The sequence below is a fragment of the Sapajus apella genome, unplaced genomic scaffold, assembly GCF_009761245.1.
Source record: "Sapajus apella isolate SASKATOON/1434 unplaced genomic scaffold, GSC_monkey_1.0 scaffold3, whole genome shotgun sequence".
Classification (NCBI taxonomy): Eukaryota; Metazoa; Chordata; class Mammalia; order Primates; family Cebidae; genus Sapajus; species Sapajus apella.
In genome coordinates, this window is record NW_022436943.1 from 2,598,368 (window position 1) to 2,617,165 (window position 18,798).

The window sequence follows — 18,798 nt, forward strand, 5'->3', positions numbered from 1 at the left end:
ACCAACCCAAATGCCCATCGACGATAGACTGGATAGGGAAAATGTGGCACATATACACCATGGAATATTATGCAGCCATCAGAAACGATGAGTTTGGGTCCTTTGTAGGGACATGGATGAACCTGGAAACCATCATTCTCAGCAAACTGACAGAAGAGCAGAAGATCAAACACCGCATGTTCTCACTCATAGGCGGGTGTTGAACAGTGAGAACACATGGACACAGGGAGGGGAGCACTACACACTGGGGTCAGTTGGGGGGAAATAGGGGAGGGACGGTGTGGGGTGGGGAGCTGGGGAGAGATAGCAAGGGGAGAAATGCCAGATGTAGGTGATGGGGAGGAAGTCAGCAAATCTCACTGCCACGTGTGTACCTATGCAACAATTTTGCATGTTCTTCACATGTACCCCAAAACCTAAAATGCAATAAAATAAATGGGGGGAAAAAAAAGAAGTGATAATAAAGGGTAAAAAAAAAAAAGAGAGAGAGAAATAAATAAAAGTGAGCAAAATCATTTAAAACTTGCCATGCCCTAAATGTTTAAACAATTATTTAACAGTCTTCTGTACTACTAAGCTTTTAATTAAAAAATATTATATGGGGGGAAGAGACTTTAAATAGAAAGCACACATATGTCCTAACGTTACAAATTTAAAAAGGGAATGTCCATTTACCTATTATTCTACAGACACAGAGTCCTAAACTGACATGTAAAAATCTGCCCTTGAGTTGAATTGCTAACAGAGAAGTTGGAATTTAACTTCTTATTTCAAACCAAGTATATACAACTTTTCTGAATACTCATGCACCAGGTTAATTTATGATTGGCTTCTTCTCTCTTGTGGCCTGCTATGGGTCTTAGAGCATCAAATAACTCTTCTATAATCACAGCTGGTCTTGGACCAAATCCCATAAACTGAAGGATGTCAGAGAGTAGGTGAATGAAGGACAAACCAAGGGTTGATTCCTAAGTAAATCAAGAAGCACAGGGAAGTGCAACACCAAGACACATACCTCGCCGTGGGACTGGCACCCTCCCCCCTACATCTACATGTGGTTTGGAAGGCACAGGAAACTTGCTTGGCCTTTATTTTATCTATTTTCTTTTTTTTTAAGTCAATAAATTTTTATTCAAGGGATTCCCTGTTGTGATATTTTCCACTGTCCAACAAGGTTACTTTAGATCCTCTAAAGAGCTGGAGTGAAAAGATTTCTTTTCAAGTTAGCCCTTTTCCACGAAACTGATGCTTATTTTAATCCAGTTGTCCTGTCAGCCCATACTCCTTTTATTTGGACTTCTGTCATCTCCTCTTCATATGGATATACTGATGAAGACTTCAAAATTCACCAAGAATCTTTGGTATTGGGGCATGTGCCTGTACTTGCAGCCACTCAGGAAGGGGACACTGAGGCAAAAGGTTGAGCTCTGGAGTTGGAGGCTGCACTGAGCTTTGATGGCACCACTGTACTCCAGCCTGGGTGACAAAGACAGACCAATCAATTTTAAAAGATTGATGCTAGGACTGTAAATTGTTAAACAGCATGGGATATGAGGGAAATCCTCAGCAGTATTACTTTTGCATTCCAATTTCATGTTGACTTGATATATAAGATGGCTTTTTGTTTTAAAGGCTTTTATCTTGAGAACAGGATGTCTGGAGTTAAAGGTATTGGCATATTTCCAAACCTGTACTATTCTTGAGTGTGATCGATCGCTTAGGAATGAATATGATTTGATGAATATGTTAAGAGAGGGTGTCAAATTGAGAACCAGGCAGATCCACCACCTACAGTAAAAAGGACCCTAAAGTAAATTGGTTGAAGAAATATTTTATCTATTTTCATCTGGAAACCTGAATCAGAATGCCTGTGTGTAGGTTTCCTTATGTGAACCTTGATCAGAATGAATCTCCCTTCTGATTGCCAAACTGAGTGACACTTAATAGCCAAAAGGAGAACAGATGACTCATCAGTAGGAGTCAGTCCACTGCAATTGCTGCTGAGAAGCCTCCTGACTGCAAAGCACTAGAGCTTCAAGGGCAACTGAATACATTAAATATATTAGACTGCTCCATGGAAACACTGTTTTTTCCCTTATGAATAGTATTCTTGCTTTTCCACCCTATGACTTCTATGGAACCACTCTTTGGATTTGGGCATATTATCTTTTCAAAATTTTTTATTTTTAATGTAATTTTTTAAATTGTGTTAATTGACAAATAATTTTATATATTATGAGGTACAGTGTGGTATTCTGATAGATGTATACACTGTAGAAACATTAAATCAGGCTAATTAACATATTTATCATCTCATCTACTTCTCATTTTTTATGATTAAGAGTATTTAGGCAAAAGGCTAGGCGCGGTGGCTCACTCCTGTAATCCTAGCACTTTGGGAGGCCAAGGCAGGAGGATCATGAGGTTAGAAGTTCAAGACCAGCCTCGCCAACCTAGTTGAAACCCTGTCTCTACTAAAAATACAAAAATTAGCTTGGCATAGTGGTGGGTGCCTATAGTCCCGGCAACTCGGGAGACAGGGGCAGGAGAATCGCTTGAACCCAGCAGGCAAAAGTTGTAGTGAGCCGAGGTCGCGTCACTGCAATCCAGCCTGCGTGACAGAGCCAGCCTCCATCTGAAAAAAACAAAATTAGCCCAGGTGCAGTGGCATTTGCCTGTAATCTCAGCACTTTGGGAGGCCAAAGTGGGAGGATCTATTGAGCCCAGACTTTTGGTTGTTGTCATAGCAACTACTAGAAAGTGTTGGCTTTGACAGATCTCTGATTACAAACATATATGAGAGCACTTCCGTTTGTTTTTCTCATTTGAAAAATTTACTGCTCTACTTGAAAGGCATGTTATTAGCTGTTGCTCAGACACTGCCTTTTTGCTCAGCATAGCTCTCATTTTAGCAAGTTTTGCAAGATAAATGAGTTGAAAGTAAATGTGTCTTAATAGAATGTTCTTTTCTTATTGCCTTTTTTAACTAGATAAATAAAACTAAAAAATCTTCTTGTTCTATTATCGAAAACTTTTATAGCAAATCTCATGTTCTCCTAAAACAGGAAAAAAAATGCTATTGGCTGAATGTGGAAGTGCATTAGACTTCTAATATCTTTCAGAAAGGAAGAGTAGCATATTTATGTTTCATAAAATTCTGACAATTATAACAATTGATATAACTTGATGCAAGCAGTTTTTCCAGTTTTTTTTTTTTTTTTACCAATCATGTTCTTTTTGCTTTTAGCAATGAAATTATTTCCCATATAACATTTTCCCCTTTTCCTTCTGAAAGTAAATGTATTTATGAAACTGTGGCTTGGCAACAAGAAAAGTAAATGTGTTTTCTTACTTCAAGGGAGCCAGCAGAATATAGTGTACTAGAAAGAGCTCTGGACTGAGAGTAAGGAAATATGGGTGCCAGTTCCCACTCTGCTGTCATGTAAATGTGTTATAAAAAGATGGATCAGTGAATAGACAAACAAATTCTTTGGACCTCAGTTTCCCAGTTATCAAGTGTAGAACCTGGAGTAGATTGTCTGTCTCCTACGACCCTAAAATCTCATTCCATGTAAGCAGTGTTTCCCTTCTTACTGTAATCCTTTGTTGTGAGATGGTCATCTCAAGGATTGTTATAATGGAACACATTTGGGATGTGTTAATGCAGCGACAGTTTGCCTATTTTTTATTGCTAATCTATCTCCTTCTACTTAGAAACATTCCTTACATAATTACACAGGAAGTCAGTGACTGGAGGGTGGGGTAGGGGTTTAGGTTTTTAATCCCTTTTCTCATACTCTACTGTGTGAAATTAGTTTCCCTGGATTATTTTAGTCCAAATCTGAAATAGAAAATTTGCATACATTTATATACCTATCCCAAATTCGTTTCTTAATGTAATGAGCTGTGAATTCATGCATTTGTTTATCTACAGAAAATCTTGCTTTAATGTTTTTAAACCACACCACTCAAATTCACGCTTGATGAACATTTCCCATGCTCAGTTTATTCTGTGGGAAACTTCCATTCCGATAAATAACATGCCCAGGAAAGGTTTTGAAGGACAAAGATCAACCAGAATGAGAAAAAGCTAAGTTGAGACAACAGAAAAGAAAAAAAAAGAAAAAACAGAAACAAATAGTGTCCTATATTATCCTCCATGAGAGTTTCTGGTGTGGACTTATTTTGTTTTCCATAAATTGCCAGAATACCAGATATAGTCAAATTCAAATTTAATCACAGCATCTATTTAATGGATTATCATACCGACATTAAAATTACATCTGTGAAGAATTCTTGATGACATGGTAAATTGTAATGTGTTCACTGAGGAAACTGAGAAAATAAATGTTGTATTAAAGTTTGATCTCTACCGAAAATAAAAACACCAATATATTAACTGCAATTTTCTTCACAGAATATTATTTTGCAATAATTTTTCTTTCCTGTACTTTTACTTTAAAAAAAACAACCAGCAAATAGTTTTTGTTGACAATTTACAGCATGTATTATGCTGTGTCTCTTTTTGTATTATTGCAATTTTGGATTTTCTCACACCTATACTCATAGAGAAATGGCCCCATAAAAGGAACAACTTGGAGAGGTTCAGTTTAACCTGGGTACCCGAAGTGATAGAAGCAGGCCATGGCTCAACTGTGAGGGAGAGAGTCCAATAGTGTCACTAACTGGAAAGAGAACAACTGCAAGGCTGTGATCCCACCCTCTTTCATTTCATTCAATTAGCATTTATTGAACACCTTTTATGTGCTAGACACAGCTACTCACTGGAGATCTCAGAAGAATTAAAAGACATATCTCAGATTAAAAGGAACTGATCGTCTTTCGGGGGAAGACAGGCAAGTAAATCTTAGGTGTAATGAAAAAGCTATACACAGAGGTAATCAGAGCATAAGGGTGTCATGATCCACTCAGCCCAGGGAAATCCAGAGGTGACACTTGAGTCTAGAGCTGGTCACAAGGATGGGGTAGAGCTGCACGTGTCAAAGCCAGTAAGCATGAAACTGCATGGCGGATTCTGGGAATTATAATTATTTCAGCAAGGGTGGGCTACAGATTATAAAAGAAATAAAGACTAATATGGTGACAAAAGCATCAGAAGCAAAATCATAGCTCTTTGAGCGCTCTGCTTGGTAATGTGGCCTTTGTCCTGTAGACCAGCCACTTAGGGGTGTGAAAGCAGTGGCTTTACATTAGATTTGCATTTTAAAGCAATTACTCTGGTGGTGGTATGGGGAAAAAGGAGAAATGGGAGGTCAGAGGGAAGCTGGTGGTCTAAGCCAGAGGAGAAGCTGCCCTGAACTTGGGGCAAGGCTGGTGATCACAGGAATGAAGAGGCGGGAACAGACCTAACAGAGTGAAATAAGGCTGGGTGCGGTGGCTGATGGTGGCTTACATCTGTAATCCCAATAGTTTGGGAGGCTGAGGCAGGTAGATCACTTGAGCCCAGGAGTTTGACACCAGCCTGGGCAACAAAGTAAGACTTGGTTTCTACAAAAGAAAAAAAAACTAAAAACATTAGACGAGCATGGTGGCATGAGTCTGTGGTCCCAGCTACTTGGGAGAATCACTTGAGCCTAGGAGGTCAATGTTGTAGTGAGCCATGGTCTTGCCACCGTACTCCAGCCTGGGCAACACAGCAAAACCCTGTCTCAAAATAGGAAAAAAATATAGAGCGGACTATAGACTTAGACCCAGTGACCTGTTGGATGTAGAGTGTCAAATAGAAGAGGAATAGGAAGAGTCCTGGGATTCTGTAAGTAGATACAGGAATTGTCGGAACAGGTATTATGGGAGATGCTGGGAAATCATGAGTTTCAGTTTAGGATATATTTAAAGTTCTTCCTGTCCTTTTTTTTCTTTTCTTTTTTTGAGACAGGATCTCCCTCTGTCACTGAGGCTGCAGTACCGTGGCGTCATCATGGCTCACTGCAGCCTCAACCTCCCAGGCTCAAGAAATCCACCTACCTCAGCCTCCCCAGTAGCTGGGACTACAGGCCCATGCCACCACACCCTGCTAATTTTTTGTATTTTAAGTAGAGATTGATGTTTCACTATGTTGCCAAGGCTTATCTTGGAACTCCTGGACTCAAGTGATCCTCCCACCTTAGCTTCCGGAAGTGCTGAGGTTTACAGGCGTGAGCCACCGTACCCTGCCCCATCCTTCTTTCTTTCCTTCCTATCTCTTCCTGTCTTTCTAGCCCTTCCAGCTCTTTCTGCCTTTCTTCTTTCTTTCTATTCATTTCTTCTGTCATTTAGTAAACTTTTATTAAGCCCTCACTATATGCAGGACACTATCTCAGCCACATCCATTGTAAACCACACCAATTTCCACGTATCCTCAGCCACAGGGGCAAGAAGGGCCTTTTTATAGCCACAACTGCTGAATGTCTCTATCAGGACACAGCTCATCAGGCATAAGACACAAATTGCTTAACTTCTTTCAAATGGCATTGTGTAATAGACACTTTTTTATTGAAACTACCACTAATGGCCATTTTCTTTATAGGTAGTGCCATTATTTCTGTTACATTTCTGAAAGACAATTTGAGAGCCTCAGATTTATTAGGTAAGTAATTATTTAATTCATGTAATTGTAGTATTGCTTGATCAGGAAATAAATAATATTATCTGTAAAAAATATGTGATATAAACTAGAAACAAATTACTGAAATGGGTGTAAGTCTCATTTAGAGGTGAGCATTATTCTGTCTTGGAGCTGCCATCTCTTCTCACACGAAATGCTTCCATTTCTATTGTGACCACTGCTAAATGTGATCCATTTTTGCTATAGCAAATTATTAATAATAATTAAAATGAATTATTATAAAATAATTTATAATGGATTATTATAATATAAATCCATTGAATTGTAATTTCATAACATTAACATAATAACCCATCATAAAATACAAATACTTTAGGCACTTTAAATAAAACAATGCCTACCCTCTTTGAGGGAGATCATATTTTTTTTTACAATTTGAGCTCTAAATGTGACACTAGTGTTGGTATATGGAGAATGTGTATATTTTATAATGGTTTATTATAATAATATTAATGTTATAAAATTATATGAACATAATAAAATTCAATGAAAACACCTGCGTTACCTAATAGACTATTACACTCCAAAGGATATATTTGTTATATTGTTACATGAAAGTATTGCATAAAAATGAAAACCACAAAAAATTTGATGTACCAACTACAATTTGTATTTGACTTTTCCCAAAAGTATCACAAAACATTGTTCTTAAATATTTGATTTGGAAATACATTATTAATGGAAAATGACAGTAGCCTTCCTGGATGTAAGAAACATTTCTGGCCAGGAGCGGTGGCTCACGCCCGTAATCCCAGCACTTTGGGAGGCCGAGGCAGGCAGATCACGAGGTCAAGTGATCGAGACCATCCTGGCCAACATGGTGAAACCCCATCTCTACTTAAAAATACAAAAAATAGCCGGGCATGGTGGCGTGTGCCTGTGGTCCCAGCTACTCAGGAGGCTGAGGTGGAAGAATCGCTTGAACCCAGGAGGCGGAGGTTGCAGTGAGCTGAGATTGCGCCGCTGCACTCCAGCCTGGCGATAGAGCAAGACTCTGTCTCAAAAAAAAAAAAAGAAAAAAGAAACATTTCTGATGTATGGCAAAGCCATCATTTGTATATTGCATTTTTCCAGCTATTGTTGGACATATTATTGGTGAGAAGAATTATAGAGATTCATATTTTTTTCCGTGACAAAATCCCGTTTGAATTGCTGCTGACATATGATAATGAATACAAAAACGTTAGGCACTTAAAATAAAACAATGCCTACCCTCTTCCAGAGAGATCATATTTTTGTAAAAATGTGAGCTCTGAATGTGACACCAGTATTGGTATGTGGAGCATTTGTTTTCCCTGATCATGTTTCCCTTGAGCATAATGTCTTGAAAGTGTTTTCTCTTTTTCTTTTCCTCCTTGGTTTGATTCTGCTAGCAGAGTTTTTAGTCAACATTGTCAAATTTTTCATGGTTAAATGTTTTTCTAAATGTATTCATATGTGGATTCTATCTTTTCCACCATATTATTTCTCTATACCCTTTTTTATATATTATGGTTTATAGAATCATTTTGGGAAGTTGTATGGACTCAGAAATGAGAATGACCAATGCCTGATGCAGCGGCTGATGCCTATAATCCCAGCACTTTGGGAGGCTGAGGAAGGTGGATTGTTTGAGTCCAGGAGTTCCAGACCAGCTTGGGCAACATGGCAAAACCCCATCTCTACAAAAACTACAAAAAAAAAAAAAAATTTAGCTGGGTGTGGAGGCATGCACTTGTAGTCCCAGCTACTTGGGAGGCTGAGGCAGGAGGATCACCTGAGCCTGGGTGGTTGAGGCTGCAGTGAGCCAAGACTGCACCACTGCACTCCAGCCTAGTCAACAGGAGTGAGACCCTATCTCAAAAAAAAAAAAACAAAACAAAACAAAAAAAAACCAATGCCTGAATTTTATAAATTAAAAATTAGGTCTTAGATATATTATTTTTCTCATTTATCAAGTGGCTTAAGGGAACTTTAAATCCTTTTATCTACTATCTGTCATCTTTTGTAGCTAATGGTTAAGTAATGATCAAATTAATCTAAGGTATTTAATGAAAGAATGCAGATATAAAGGGATATTTGCTGACTAATCTTGAATATTAGTGATAAAAAGATGATGACAGAATCCCTGCCCTCAAATAATTTATAGTCCATGATGACATATATTCATAAATAAGTTTTTTTAAGTAGAAAAGAATATGTGCCATAATGCCATGAGTCTTTAGTTTAGAAGTGTTTCTGAATCGGCATTGCTGACATTTTGGGCCAGATCATTCTTCATTGCAGGGGCTGCCCTGTGCACTGTAGCATCTTTAAGACCCCTCCTGACATTTACCCACTAGATCTCTCTCACATTCTCCCACTCAGTACTGACAATCAAAAATGTCTCCAAACATTCCAAAACATCCTCTAGGGGACAAAATTACTCAGGTTTCACTCTGATCTTATCTAGCTGAGAAGATCAGAGAGAATTTTTTACAGCAGAGATAACATTTGAATTGGCTCTGACAGCTGGGTAGGACAGGCATAGGCTACATCCAAAAATTTGGAGGAGGACACACAAAGGAATAACATGAGAAATGTTAACAAAGGTATGAAAAGGTAAGGTAAGTTTCTATTTCACACTGTACCACAGCTCCTGCCTATAAGGATTAGGAAAAAATAAATGCAAGTTGTAACTATGGAAAGAAAGAAATAAAAATATCAGTATGTACAGTCGATTTTATTATATACTAAGAGAATGTGAGATCAACTAAACATTACTAGAAGCAATAAACTAGCTCTCAACATTAAAGGATATAAATTAAACTGACCCTTTTAACTTCGAATCTGGATTCAACACCTGCTATCAATTGCGTGGGCAACTAGGATTACTTAACTTCTCTAAGCCTCAGTTTCCTGACAAATATATAAGACTGTTTTGAAGATCAAATTAAATAATTCCTATATAAGTACTTTGAAAAATGCAAAGCTTTGTCCGTATAATTGTTGTAATTTCTTTTATCATCTTCATTGCTGAGAGATTCTTAAGAGGTAATACTAAAAATATAATATAAGGAAGGGGAAATACACACACACACACACACACACACACACACACAGATACCCCAAGAAAACAAACTAACAAAATAAAACCTTTAATTATCTATTTGGGATTATTTGTTAATTCCTCATCTTTTTTTTTTTTTTTTTTTCTTTTTTTGAGACAGAGTCTCACTCTGTTGCCCATATTGGAGTGCAATGGCATGATCTCAGCTCACTGCAACCTCCACCTTCCAGGTTCAAGCAGTTCTCCAGCCTCAGCCTTCCAAGTAGCTGGGATTACAGGCAGGTGCCACCACACCCAGCTAATTTTTGTATTTTTAGTAGATAGAGGGTTTCACCATGTTGTCCAGTCTTGTCTCAAACTTGTGACCTCATGATCCACACACCTCTGCCTCCCAAAGTGCTGGGATTACAGGCATGAGCCACCATCACCACGCCTGGCCTAATTGCTCATCTTTTAAAAGCAGCTAACATTTATTAAACAATTTACTCTTGCCAAATACTATGTTAAGTGTTTTGCATGGATTATCTCATTTAAATGTAGGAACAACCCATTTACAGAATCAAAATCTGATTAGAGAGGTTAAGTAACCTGCCCAAGGTCATATAACTAGTACATGATGGACAAGTATCCTAACAATGGCAATCTGGTATAGCTACAGCATAAAGTTAGGGTGAGTCTTTAGTATCAGAAAGCTGTTATGTAACCTTATATTACCTTTCTCTTTTTTTCTTTTGTAAGATCACGTTAGAGGAACCTTATGTAACCTTTGCAAAGTTACATAAATAAGCTTTTTAAGCCTCAATTTTCTAATCTTTAAAATAAAGATAATATTACATACCTCACAGGGTTAAATGAGTTCATACATGTAAAACTCTTAACAACAGGGCCTATCACATAATGTGTTCAATAATATTAGCTTTAGTTGTCATTATTATGACCACCACCACCACCCACCACTGTACTCTACTAATTAATCAGAGGAAACCTTGATTAGGACATTTTTGCTAACTTTAGTAATCCAGGTAACCTTTCCCACAATCTGATTGGGTGATTTGTTTAGTTTTTTCCTACCTAACTTATTGCTTTTGGAGTAGCGGTATGTAACTCGTAAGTCACATTTATTTCATATCATAGTTAAACATGATCAATTTTTGCCTTTAATCGAGTGTCATAGGAATTAAAAAAAAAGACTTAGTCACCTATTCCATACCCTTGCCTCCAACCAGCGATATCCTAAGATTATCATTATCTGAGATGTAGTAACACACTTCATACTTAGGGAAGTCCAAGAAAGGACTTTTCCTCAACCCCTCTCAGAAATATGTCAAGTCACATGCATTTTCTTTGGGCCTTTATTGTCATTGCCTTGAGAAAACGTAGCTTTTTCTGTTAAAAGCAAAAGAAAAAAAAAAAAGCATCTTTTTCTTTATAGGGACTAAAACCAAAACCAAATAGGGAAAAGAGTAGTTAGTGATGTTTTTTAAAGATTAACATATGAACATGCTAAAAATTAAATTGTCAAAATGTATAAAGGAAAATCATTTATTTTTTCCTGTTTCAAGCAAATGAAAGTTTGTTTTTCATGATGGAACAAATGAAGATTTGGGGGCCATGTGGAAACAAGCTGAACTAATTTCTTGCCAAATGTTACCCTGTGACTGTGAAGCTTTTCACCACAAGTCTCAAAAAATGACCTCACAAAAGCTATGTCTGAAAGCAATCGCCAAGTATTATTAAGTCAATGACAGGCTTTGGAGTGTGCTCTGATTCTTAGTGGATTAATTATTTTAATGATTATTTTTCCTTTAAAAAAAAAAAAAGTACCGGATTTCTCTCTCCTTCCATCAGCTAAAATCTATAATATTTTCTTCTCTCTTCTCCCTTAGACATCAGAAGTACTGAATCACCTGTGAGACCCTAGTTGATTTAAGACCAGATAATGTCATTATAGAAATAAAAATGATGGCCAACTCATGAGCACCTTCCAGAGACCAGTAATTTAATTACTTCAAGTCACCTAGAAAGGATTTCACTACATAAAATGTCAGGAGATTTAGAGTGAGAGGAAGGCCGTTTCCTTCCTTCCATCTCCCACACTGGAACTCAGCTTGATTTGGGGCCAGTATCTAGAATACTAAACTAGCTAAACAAACCATGATCTCTGGTTGAGAAGGCAGATTGACTATTTTGGTGGCAGAGCTGCCTCAAGAATGGGAACCTTTCTGATGGAAGGTCCAGGACTACTTGAATTCACCACATCATTGAGATTTTCAATCGAGAGCTCCTTCAAGGTTTAGCTACCGTAAGCCTGAGGAATTATGGGAGGGTATTCCCAAATGGTTTGATGTTAAGGAGTCCAATTTATTCTGTGACTCCTGGTATCCCACAAAAGTAATAACTGGACTCCCACTGACCAGCAGACATATTGCAGGGACCAAAGGGATTCAACTGCAATCTTGGTTGCAGTCAAGTTAACTGAATTAAGAAAAAATCTTAAGGCTCCTAAAAGTCAGTTCAGGCCAGATTCCAGAAGTCAGCAAATGGGCAGTTAACACTAAGTAGAATCCAGCTGGAAAGTGGACAAAATTCAAGAAGATTTCAGGATTTAGTTAAGGGAAAGAGTAACTTGGGAACTAGGATATTATCTGTTGTGGAAAAACTATGCAAGTAGATCTTAGATTCCAAGACTCGCCCAGGTGAGGGACTCCACAGGTTAGAGGTGCCAGTGATCAGAAGCTTCGGAAGGAGCTTGATTCTGGGATATTTTCCTCCAATCACATTCTTGGTGCACAGGTATCTATAGAAGATTTTTGCAACAGAACACTAGTAGCCTCCGAAACAAAGGCATACTCACAGCTGGATTCAAGTATTTCCCAAAAAATAAAATATTCCCCCAAAAGACTACTTCAGTGCAATATAAATGGTCAAATATGTTTAGAAAATATAACAACCATATCCTCCTCTGGGAGAGGTACAGTGAATGCTAATACATTAGGATCTGAAAGGTTTTCCAGTAAAAGAATTAAGTTTGTTGAATTCACCTCTTCTCAAATACATTTGCCTTGGGACCTTTTTTGGTGGAGCATCTGTCTTATGAAACTGGTTCTAGGGAACACCGGTTTGGGAGTACGCTTCTAAAGGAAACTTAGGGCCAGAAAAATTACCTGAGACAGTCAAGGACCCCAGGGATCTCTGCCAGAAAGAATCAATTCCTTCTATCCCCAGTGAGGATGCTGCATCGAGCCTCAGGATGTGCTCTCCACAGCTCCTAGGGTTGCCACTCACAAAGACTTCAATGTAAATGACAGCCCTGAGCTGTCCATTCAGTGGCCTTGATTCTTAGTGCAAATAAGAGGTGGTGGAGTATAATTGTTAAGAAAATAGACTACCTAGGTTCCAATTCCAGCTCTCCTCTTCTTAGCTGGAAAATCCCAGGTGAAATAGTTATTTCTTCTGTGGCTCAATTTCCTCATTTGTCAAATGTAGATGGTAACAGTAGAGGTATACGTTATATAGTATTCATATCATATGTCATATACTATACAGCTTGTGTATAGTATAAATTGTAACAGTGTAATAACACAAAGGCAAATCATTTTCACAGATTTGTTGTAAGGATTAAATTAGTTATATGTAAAACATTTAGAACTGTGCTTTTGAGTGTTATTAAAATTATAGTTATCATTATCATCACATTTTAGCACGCTGCTGATTATGCCATAACACTCATGTCAGCCATACATGTCTATGGACTCAATAATTTTAAGAACATTGCCTAAAAAAAATTATCACTGACTGGGCATAGTGGCTCACACATGTAATTCTAGCACTTTAGGGAGCTAAGGTGGGAGGATCACTTAAGACCAGGAGTTTGAGACCCACCTGGGCAACGTGGCCAGACCCTATCTCTACAAAAATAAAAATTAAAAAATTAGCCAGTCATGGTGGCACATGCCTGTAGTTCCAGCTACTTGGGAGACCAAGATGAAAATATCACTTGAGCCCAAGAGTTCGAGGCCACAGTGAGCTATGATTGCATCACTGTACTCCAGCATGGGCAACAGAGTGAGACTGTGTCTCCATTTCAAACAAAAAAGATTACTTTCCCATGGCGTGTGCCCTCCCAGTGTAACTAGTGTATATATTATAGAGAGCAGGGATTTGCTTATTTACCTGTTTTGCACAAATATCAAGTTTATAGGGAGAGCTCTTATTTGATATTTGTGTATGTTATCAAGCTAAATCTACGATTCCCACCAGACCATTACAGACTTCTAAGTGACTTGAGTTGTATTTGATGAGAAAATATATTTGCCGCAGGTTTGGGCACGAGGGCAGAGGATGGCATCCCATGCCTGTATTGTGGGTAGCATCTAGCATCTAGACATTGGCCCTTACCTGCAGCTTACCCACAGCTGTCTGGCTGCTATTTTATGTCCCCTCCAATATCCAGATCTTGGGACTCTGTGCACTAGTTTCCTGAGGTTAGCTGTGGGTAGCAAACATAGGACTGCTATTTTTTCCTTCTTCTTTGTTATGTCTGTTAGTTATGTCATGGCCTTCTTTCTGTTTTCTTTGAAAACCAACAGGGAGATGTCTGTTAGGATTCAGAAAACACCAGCCAATTCCTTCCTGCCCATCCCTTCCATTCTCAAATTGGGTTATCTCCTTAGAGACAGCCCCAGTGATGGTGCCTGATCATCCTGAGGCTATAATATTAGAGATACAATTTTGGGTTAATCTTTAAGCTTAACTCAGATGGCCATTGGCTCATGGCAGGCAGTCAGCATCCTGAGATGCATCTGTCCAGGGTCCACTGTCACATCAGGCCTCTCAGTGAGCTTTGAAGCATATTCTGTTCCCTAGACTGGCCTCTTGCAGAGCCAAATTCCTGGGATTTAGCCAGTATGATGACTTAATTTGTAGCTAGAGATGAGGAAACTGAGTCACAATGGAGTAAATAACTTGCCTAAGCTCTTCCAGGTAGCAAGTAGCAGTGAAATGTGAATTTTGTGGGGGCAGTTTCAGTTTGGATTAGACTTCTGGGATCCAAGTCTTGACCTAAAATGTAACATTTTCCTGGGTGAGGAACATGGTGGTGATACCCTGCTATCTTTCAGAACTTGACATGTCCAGACAAAGGAGGTGGAGCAAGATGGCTGAATAGAAGCCTCTACCAATCGTCCTCCCTGCAGGAACACCAAATTTTACAACTGTCTACACAAAAAACAGCACCTTCGTAAGAACCAAAACTCAGGTGGCAATCACAGTACCTGATGTTAACGTCATATTGCTGAAAGAGCACTGAAGAGGGTAGGAAGGACAGTCTTGAATCACCAACACCACCTCTCCCACATCCTCCAGCAGTGACCACATGGCAAAGAGAATCTGTGCACTTGGGGAAGAAGGGCACCGTGATTCCAGGACTTTGCACTAGAACTCAGTGCTGCCAACACTGGGTAGAACTCAGCCAATTGCCACAGAGGGAGCATTTAGACCAGCTCTATCCAGAGAGAAATCTACCACCCCACAGGTGTGAACTCGAGTTTTGGCAAGCCTTGCCACCACAAGCTAAAAGGCTCTGGGGTCCTAAGTAAACTTGGAAGGCTGTCTAGGCCATAAGAACAGCATCTCCTAGGCAAGTCCTGGTGCTGTGCTAGGATTGGAACCAGTGGACTTGAAGGGCATCCGATCCAGTGAGACACCAGATGGGCAGACAAGGGAGCACAGGCACCACTCCTCCCCCACCCCGCCCCCGCCAGCCTCCTTTCTTCCTCTTGAGGCAAGGAGAGACGATAAAGAGGACTTTGTCTTGCAACTTGGATACCAGCTCAGCCACAGTAGGATAGGGCATCAGTCAGAGACCTGAGGCCCCCATTCTAGGCCCTAGCTCCTGGACGACACTTCTTGACACACCCTGGGCCAGAAAGGGAAGGACCTAGTACAAGAAGGATTCGTCACCTGCTGACTAAAGAGCATTTGGGCCCTGCGTAATCCGCAGTGATAGCCAGACAGTACTCAAGCTCTGCAAATCACTGTGAGCCTTGGGTGAGACTCAGAGACATGTTAGCTTCACCCAGCATATTCACAGCTGTGGTGGCTACGGGGAAGGACTCCTACTTAAGAAAAGGAGATGAATGAATAAAAAGCATTTTGTCTTGCAGCTTAGGTACCAGCTTGGCCACAGGTGGGGGGTAGAGCACCAAGAGCGCTCTTGGGGTCCCTGATTCCAGGTCTTGGCTCTTGGATGGCATTTGTAGACCTACCCTGAACCACAGGAGAGCCCACTTCCCTGAAGGGTAGCGGCAGGCCTGGCAGCTTTCAGTGTAAGCTGAGTGAAGAGCCTTTGGGCCTTAGGTGACTATTGGCAGTACCCTGGCAGTACTTGATGGTGGTGGACAGAGGAGAGACTCCTCTGTCTGGGGAAGGGGGAGGGACAAGTAGGAAGGACTTTGTCTTGTAGTTTTGGTGTCAGCTTAGCTGCAAAAGAATGGAACACCAGGTACATTTCTAAGGTTTCTGACTCCAGGTCTGACTTCTGGACAGCCTCTCTGGACCCACTCGGGGCCCAGGGGAACTTGTCATCCTGAAGGGAAGGACATGAGCCTGGCTGGCTCTGCCACCTGCTGATTGTAGAGCCCTAGGGCCTTGAGCAAACATAGGGGGTAGCCAGGCAGTGGATACAGCTGGCCTTGGGCAAGATCCAATGCTGGCTTCAGGTCTTACCTAGTGCATCCTAGTAGAAGTGGCCACAGGAGTGATTGTGTCATCCCAACCCTTGCCCCCAGCTCCAGGCAGTTCAAGAGAGAGAGAAAGAGAGATGGGTGGGGTGGGAGGAGAGAGAGAGAAACCGACTCTGTTTGGGAGAAAATAAGAGAAGAGAACAAGAGTCTCTGCCTGGTAATCAAGATAATTCATCTAGATCTTATCCAAGACCACCAAGGTGGTACCTCTACAAATCTTCAAGAACAGCATTACTGGCCTTGGAGTGCTTCCTAATGTAGATATGGCCACAGTGACCAAAAACTTAGATCACAACACCCAAATCCCTTAAAATACCCAGAAAGTCTTCCAAAGAAGGATGGATACAAAGAAGCCCTGACTGCAAAGACTGCAATAAATATCTAACTCCTCAAAGCGCAGACACTGACGAACATTCACACGCATCAAGACCATCCAGGAAAACATGAGCTCACCAAACAAACTAAATAAGGCACCAGGGGCCAACCCTGGAGAGGCAGGGATATGTGACCTTTCAGACAGAGAATCCAAATAGCTGTTTTGAGGAAACTCAAATGAATTCAAGATAACACAGAGAAGGAATTCTGAATCCTGTCAGATAAATTTAACAAAGAAATAGAAATAATTCAAAAGGATCAAGCAGAAATTCTGGAGCTGAAAAATGCAACTGACATACCGAAGAATGCATCAGAGTCTCTTAGCAGCATAAATGATCAAGCAGAAGAATTAGTGAGCTTAAAAACAGGCTATTTGAAAATACAGTCAAAGGAGACCAAAAAAAAAAAAAAAAAAGAATAAAAAGGAATGGAGCATGCTTACATGATCTAGAAAATGGCCTCCAAAGAACAAATCTAAGAGTCATTGGCCTTAAAGAGGAGGTAGAAGGAGAGATAGGAGTAGAAAGTTTATGCAAAGGGATAATATGAACTTCCCAAACCTAGAGAAAGACATCAATATTCGTGTACAAGGTTATAGAACACCAAGCAGATTTAACCCAAAGAAGCCTACTCCAAGGCATTTAATCATCAAATTCCCAAAGGTCAAGGATAAAGAAAGAACCCTAAAAGCAGCAAGAGAAAAGAAACAAATAACACACAAGAGAGCTCCAATACATCTGGCAGCAGGCTTTCAGAGGATCTTACAGGTTCAGATTACTCCTTTTGGCAAATGGGCCAGCAGAAGGTAACAAGTTTCCTAAGTCAGAAATCTGTGTCTTTCAAAAGAAGTAATATATGTAGCTTTACTGAAATAAAAATAGCAGGAACTGACGTCTCATACCACTTTTAGCAAAAGGTGAAATATAAATAAATTTAAAAGGAATTTATTTAAGGAAGTGCAAATGACTGTCTTTAACACTTTTAAACACTTATGAAAAATGTGCATACAACTCATAAAGGAGACAGTAAATCACTTAAATATAAATGACACCAAATAAACAAGCATAAAACTGGCAGCAGCTATCCAGAACTGCCTTTGTAATTATTGCAGGTAGCTGAATTAAAAATTATTAAGAAGAATGTGTGACCTGCTGAACTGACACAGAGTTACTTAGCAAATGCACAGTGATGTGAGACCCAAATGAAATAACGTATGTGAAAGGGACTTAGAAAGCATAATTGTAGCCAGGGGCGATGGCTCACGCCTGTAATCCCAGAATATTAGGAGGTAGAGGCCGGCAGATCACCTGAGGTCAAGAGTTTGAGACCAGCCTGGCCACCGTGGTGAAACCCTGTATCTACTAAAAATACAAAAATCAGCTGGACATGGTAGCACATGCTTGTAATCCCACTACTCAGGAGAATGAGGCAGGAGAATCGCTTGAACCCAGGAGAAAGAGGTTGCAGTAAGCCAAGATCGCACCACTGTACTCTAGCCTGGGCGACAGAGCAAGACTCTGTTTCAAACAAAAAAAAAAGAAAGAAAGAAAATATAACTGCAAAGCATCAGCCATTTTATTTTTTAAAAAAGTTTTGAAATGCAGTGAAATACATCCCATAAATATATACACCTACTGCATACCCACAAAAATTAAAAATTTTGTTTTTCTTTAATCTCTTTAAAAATTAAAAAATTTTAAAAAAGAAATGCAACGAAGATATACATTAGTAGGGACAGGCATGGAAGGCAAATGCAGAGATGGATTTGAAATGGAGGGATATGTCAGGATGTGAAACAGGGACAATATTGGAAAGTTGTTCAGTAACAATATTACTTCCTTGAGATAGAATATTGGTAGACTGCATATACTCATGTGAAATGTCCTCCAAGATGTTCTAAGTAGAAAAAAAAAAGCAAGATGCAGAAAACTTTATATAATATGCAATTCTTTATGTAAAAAAATAAAACTCATGCACACTTAAACATACATGCATATAAAACATCTCTGAAAAGAAAGCCATGGGAA

General features: G+C 39.5%; 1 protein-coding gene across 4 annotated transcripts in view; it reads left to right on the forward strand.

Annotated features, from left to right (window-relative positions):
- NIPAL2 (NIPA like domain containing 2) overlaps positions 1-18,798 on the forward strand; it is a 100,512-nt gene that overhangs the window by 47,780 nt on the left and 33,934 nt on the right. For 3 of the 4 annotated variants that reach the window (XM_032248268.1, XM_032248294.1, XM_032248285.1), the window contains exon 4: positions 6,527-6,586. The exons of the other annotated variant lie outside the window; for it this stretch is intronic. In XM_032248268.1, the coding sequence (XP_032104159.1) occupies positions 6,527-6,586 (60 nt within the window). The remainder of the gene's footprint in view (positions 1-6,526; positions 6,587-18,798) is intronic. 4 annotated transcript variants of the gene reach the window in all.